The 6140-nt window shown below is 54.0% G+C and overlaps 1 protein-coding gene across 1 annotated transcript; it reads left to right on the top strand.

The window, feature by feature from the left end:
- Positions 1-4498: 4498 nt before the first annotated feature.
- A1O3_05562 (uncharacterized protein) lies at positions 4499-5812 on the top strand (the record flags this gene model as incomplete). Its single annotated transcript, XM_007735682.1, has 1 exon — positions 4499-5812. The coding sequence occupies one exon, from the start codon at positions 4499-4501 to the stop codon at positions 5810-5812; it is 1314 nt and encodes a 437-aa protein (XP_007733872.1).
- Positions 5813-6140: the final 328 nt, after the last annotated feature.

The following is a 6140-nucleotide window of genomic DNA, read 5'->3' on the forward strand; positions in this document are numbered from 1 at the left end:
GATTGTGCCTGTACGAGGTGTCTTTGCCGCGAAGATACGCCACCCTGGGGAATCTGCAGGCTGACCGGAGTATTACGTCGTATCACCTCGCACAAGCGGTGCAAGGGGCCCCTAATTTTTGAGTGAATCGAGTGACTCCAGCAAGCCAGGCGCAGAAAGGGTATCGCACGATGTTGGTAGAGTGTGTTGAGGTGCTGTTCTCGAGAGTCTTCCTACTCGGCTAGACGCGTCTTGCACCTCCAGTCTTCCAATTGGCTGGGTCTGGGATCTGAGTGAGCTTGGTGATCATCACTGCTTGTGCGACGCGACTAGTCAAGCGTAGGACGGAGGGAAGAGTGCAACGCCTTGGGAGGAGCAATAAGCTCGGTGCAGTGCAGTCGATGACCCCAACGTCCTCAAGGGTGTGCCGTGGAGAAGAAGGAGGATCAGGCGTCCCATGTTGGGCAACATGTGCCCTTGAATCCTTCTGCAGAGGAGTTCGGGAGCGTGTAATGAGGAAGTCGGGAATAGGGAATATGAGTGAGCTTGAAGAGACGATGAACCCGGATGCCCTGAGGAGAGTACGTACTGGGATAGTGCTCTGGAGCTCAGGCTGGGAGAGGGGTGCCAGTGGAGGTGCCGGGTTTGCTTGGCGAGCCTATCGATAAGGAGTGCATCTTTCTCCACTTGACGCCCTGCCAAAACTGCCTGTCACACATTGATTGGATCTGCACTATCTTGGCATCAAAAGCCTGAAACCGACGAGTGGGGCAGAGTGCTCGACTAGAACGTTTCAGGGCTGGAAGCCACAGGTGGCCAGAGGGGGTGGAGGGGCACCCTGGTCACCGTGACTCCTTCGGTCCTTCTCTGTGGTTCTACGAGTAGATACTACCTACCTGCGGTAGTAAATACTAGCACTCCGTACTCCGTACTCCGTACATTGGTCAGTTGAACTCTTTATAGGTATCCGTACCCCGTAAGGTATAGATGATCGGGGTGCTGCCGAGTCCTCAACAAGAGCTCTCTCGGTACTAAAATGGAGGTCCGTTCGCTGATCTGACCTGTACGGAGTACGGAGGACTCTGTACCTACTCGTAGTAAGTAGCACACAGCGAAACCATCGGAGTGCTCCATAGTATAGGTAGCATTAGATGCGTCACCAAAATCCGCGGCTGGCCATGATGGATGTGTCGTCCGGGTATACACATCCACTGCCTGCATGCAGCCTCCAACACGACTTGTATACGCAACGAAGAGGCTGGGTTTGGGCATAGCCGTCCAGTAATATTGATATGGCGCAGGTGAACTTGTCTCAGCTAATGCCCTGTTTATGGGTAGGCTACTCGTACTTCATGGGACCAGGACCACATATCTCATTGACATGTTGATGTCCCAATGCTGTTGTTTTGCTGATCCGAGACAACAATCTGGCCGTCTGGTCCACGCCGTTTCGCCGACCGAAGTTTGCACGAGCTTCCCCAGAGTTTCTAGCGCCAGACGCCCCTCCAGTGGCTGCGCTAAAGCCTCGTTTGACAGTCGATGGTGCCGGCGGTTTAAACGCCGTCATCGCCGACACCAGTCCACTGGCGGAAGAGTGCTTGCGAAGTACTAGTACATACTAGGAGGCACTGGAGGAGGTAGCGGAGGGAGTAGTTTCTATAGAGTACCGGATGCTCTGTGTACCTAGGTAGTGTGTACGGATACAGAGTACAGAGCAGGGAGGGAGCAGCCGGAAAGAGATTGCCGTCGTCATCGTCGTCATCGTGCCATCGTCCTTACCTGAGCAAACTCGTAGAACCATGTGACTTCAACCGCGTGATCGGTAACTTGCCCGGTTTAGGCACCAAGCCGTGGCAATATAACGCAGTGGGTGTTGAAGTAACATGACCCTGGTTCTGGTGACGTAAAGGCCGTCGCGTCGTTCAACAGACTGTTACCACCTACTCGTACCTGGTAGGTATTAGGAAACTGGACGTGTACTGATGCAGCTTGCCTGGTTGTTGATTGTTATACTGACGACGATGAAATTGCTGCGCCAGCCATCGTAATGTTTGTCAAAGCCACAGCGCACGTGGCCGAGTGCTCATCAATCATATACCGATCTGTTAGCATGTTGTTGTGTCAGTCTTGACAAGTTGGTGCTCATCTAGAGGCTGGAAAGAGAAATCCACAGGTCGGCGTCGGAGAGTCGGCGTCCCGTCCACCGACATCGGTACCCACCAAACCTAGGTACCTACTATTCCCTTCCGGTGTACGGATAGCATCCGTACCTGAGCACTAACCTAGTACTCCGTATACGTACAACCGCCACTGGCACTGCTACAGTACAAGCAGGATGGGGACTCAGAAATTTTTGGCTATGATGCAGGTGTGCAGAGATCAACGCCTCCGCGTCTCAACGGCGGCCTCATTCCTGCGTAGGACCTGGGTCCCAGCCGACTTCCCTTACTCGTACAGGTTACTACTAGTAGCACATAGCAAACTACCTGGTACTAGGTACCTAGTATCCTTGTTATCGGTCATATGTACGCTCTGTACCAGGGTGGCGAACCAGATGTCTTGCGACGCACTGGTCAGGGACGGAGGACGGAGGACGGAGAACAGGTAGAAGTCCCAAGCGAGACTTCAAACCGTTGCCGATGCCCGTCATCTTGACAAGTTGGACAGTTGGTAGCCTTCCCTCGACCAAAAAATTGTGGCTGACCCGCTAATCTCATTGACGTGATCAGAGACCACTAGCAAAGACCGACCCCGCGAGAATATTCCCATCGTATACTTTTCAGGCTGTTGGATGACCGTGGTTTGATTAATATTGGACGCCATTGGGAGAAGTGTTCGGTATAGTCTCCCAAAGCGGACTGTTGTCTCTTTGGCCTGCGGCAGCCTCATAGGTGTAGCTTTGCGATTCCGTCCCAGCGCTCGGGAATACGCGCATGCACTTGCCGATGGACCCAGCCGATCGGCGAGTTCCTCGAGGCTTGACTCCCCCCCAAGAGACGAGCGTAGCCAAGAGCAAAGCCACCACGACGCTTCAAGCCAAGTAGACGCGTTCAACGGCGCATTCGCCTTGGTATTATCAATTGGCGTTCAATGATAAGGCCAATCAGGAGAACAGAGCCGGGCTGAGAGCCAGGGCTGGGAGGTGTGTAAGGGGCTCAGGTGCTCCTTGGCTCAGCGAATCTGCGTGCGCCGTGCGGTAGTAAGGTTGCTGAGCCGGGGGACTCGGCAAACGCGCAGCCAGACCCTGATTTGATTCTAGTGTTCAGTAAAACGGCGTTCTGAGGTTTTTGCAGGGGGGCACAGGCGCAAGGGTGATACGACAGCTGACTGGGGTCAACCCATGATGGCCATCCACCTGCAGCTACACATCGGGCCATCGCAGCAAGGCATGGTGGAACCACGGCGACAGTGGAGTCCGCGTTGCGCTGGGGTTGAGGAACGAACGAGTCAAGCCTCAAGAATACGACGAGTATCCGGGACACAGTCAGATACGGAGTATCAGGTGTAAAGCAGACCGGAAGAGGGGTTCTTTTGGGCGTCAGGTGTCCAGCTGAAAGAATGCTCGAGATCGAGGATGGCATCTGTGGCGTCGTGGTTGTCATGGACGTTGAGGCTGTGGCCACGCTGCAGCTGAACAGACATGGCCACTCACATACCTGTTGGAGGCACCCAGGAGGAACTTGCTTGGCTCCAGACTGCAGTAGATCGCGAATATTACGAGGGACTGGGCAGGGTGAGTGGTTTGCCAGTAGGATGTGGTTCAAGTTGGGTGTGTGCGTAAGTCTGTGTCTGCAGCGCTCATTGTGGCGACGGTCCAAGCGTCCAGGAATCCTGCCTGCGCCCAAAGCGCGCAGGGTCCCATACGCATCCATCCCACCAAATCGGCCCGGCCGTCCATGCCTACGCGTATGCCTGCTAAGCCTATGCCTGCGCCTGTGCGTGCCCATGCGTACCTTAGGTACCTACCCTAAGCCAGGACGAGTACACCACTACTACTACTACTACTAGCACCGTCTACTCCGGACAGCTGCCGGGGGCTCAGGCCCTTGTCCTGGCCGGCAAGCCCCTTCACTTCCCTTCCCCATTTCTCGTAAGTTTCAGGGCGGTTCGGTTCCAGCCCACACGCTCTTAACATCCGCCGATTTGATGGCCTGCTGATGGGACCACCGTGGTGACTGCAGGTCGTGTCGCAGATGATACTAATACTCCATCAGAGGCCCTCCACCTTGCCAGATCCCCTTCTCTCCTCATCAAATAGTACAACAACAAAATTTCCCATACCACCCAAGACACTCCTTATAGTCTTATCTGACACGAGAACTAAAGAGACAAAAGTTCCTTTGTCACCTTCCTGATTACCTTCATCGGCGGCCACCACCACATTCCTTACCACCCACCACCCGCTGCTGACTGTGTTAAAATCGAGCGAATCTTCTATACCCACCCGAGTCCCTCGAGCGTGGAGGATCCGCTTACTCTTTGGAACCCTTCATAACCGTCCGACTTCCCCTCGGTCACGATGACGGACTACGCCTATCCTCAATCTCCCACGGCCTTACAAGACGGCCGCATGGGTTCCATGGCCGCTGCTCTCAGAATGAAACTGGAAAACCTTCCACAACTGAACATCCAGAACCTGGACCTTCACCATGCACAACACAAACGACAGTCCTTAGAATTGAATTCTGCCTCCTCTTCTCGATCCGCCCACTCCTTCAGCTCTCGACAATCAGACGACACCGATGCCACAGACCTAACCGTGACCCCCAACCGGTCTCGCGCGAGTACGTTTGACGGTGCCGAAAGAATCTCATCCCCTCTTGTCCAGACCGTCCAATGCAAGCCTCCATTACGGGTGGTACTGGGCACAGCCTCAATGGGCTCGCGCCTGTCGCCGCTGGCAAAGATCACCACGGTCGAAGACGCCAATAAATTTGTCAACCTCTTCCGCGCAAGAGGATATGCCGACATTGACACTGCCCGAGCATATCCAGTAGGGCGGGGCGGCACCTGCGAGAAACTCTTGGGAGAGGATGCCCTTCGACTGTCCAAGTGGGCCAATGTGTCGACCAAGGTGTCCAGTTTCATGCCTGGCTCTCACCGAGCGAAAAATATTGCCATGAGCATCGACAGATCGCTGGAAGCACTCAACATGGACACCGTCGACGTCATGTACCTACATGCCCCAGACAGTTGCACCCCGTTCCAGGAAACGTGCGAGGCCCTCAATAAGGCCTATCTCGAAGGAAAGTTTGAACGATTCGGTCTTTCCAACTATTCGGTGGAGGAGGTTGAGGAGATTGTCCGGATCTGTGAGGAGAATGGCTATGTCAAACCATCGGTCTACCAAGGCCAATACAACCCCATCTGCCGCGGAGGCGAAGAACGTCTCTTTGCCGTACTTCGCGAACACAACATCGCCTTCTACGCGTACAGCCCCTCGGCCTGTGGCTTCTTCTCCAACAAGGTATCACGTGCATCCACCAGGGACAAAGACAGCCGCTGGAACATTGACTCTCCTTTGGGCGCCAAATACGCTGGCGACTACTTCCATGATCCTCTCTTTGCGGCCGCCGAGGTTGTCCGCGAACAAGCAAGGAAATTCGGTATCTCTGGTCATGCTGCCGCTCTTCGCTGGACGACTTGGCACTCTCAACTTGGTGCTGAATATGGCGACGCTGTCATTGTGGGTGCCTCCAAACTCTCTCAACTCAAGGAAAACTTGAACATCCTCGAACAAGGGCCTCTTCCTGAGCCTCTTGTACAAACCTTGAATGAAGTCTGGGAGGATGTTAAAACATTTAAAAAAGGCCCTCGGTTTTCCTTTCTCTAACTGTATTACGACATGGATGGTTATGAAATGAGAAGTTACGCTTGACAGATATTCCGGGTATTAGTTTGTGAGGCGTTTTTCAGCGGCCTCCCGGGGCAACGAAGCACACACCCGAAAGGCAGAGCAAACCAGGCGAGAAATTTTTATTCGACTACGATTCCTCAAGTGCTGAGTGGATCTTTCCCCTTTACCGTTCACGAAGAAACGGGTTGGATTGGGGGTTGTTTTTGTTCATGTATCACGATACCCACTGCGGCTGTGTGTTATTTCCGGGTTAGAGTTACGAATCAGCATGGACAAGCACGTACCGGTCTCTGGAAGACGCAGG

Source organism: Capronia epimyces (assembly GCF_000585565.1).
Source record: "Capronia epimyces CBS 606.96 chromosome Unknown aczIQ-supercont1.4, whole genome shotgun sequence".
Taxonomy (NCBI): domain Eukaryota; kingdom Fungi; phylum Ascomycota; class Eurotiomycetes; order Chaetothyriales; family Herpotrichiellaceae; genus Capronia; species Capronia epimyces.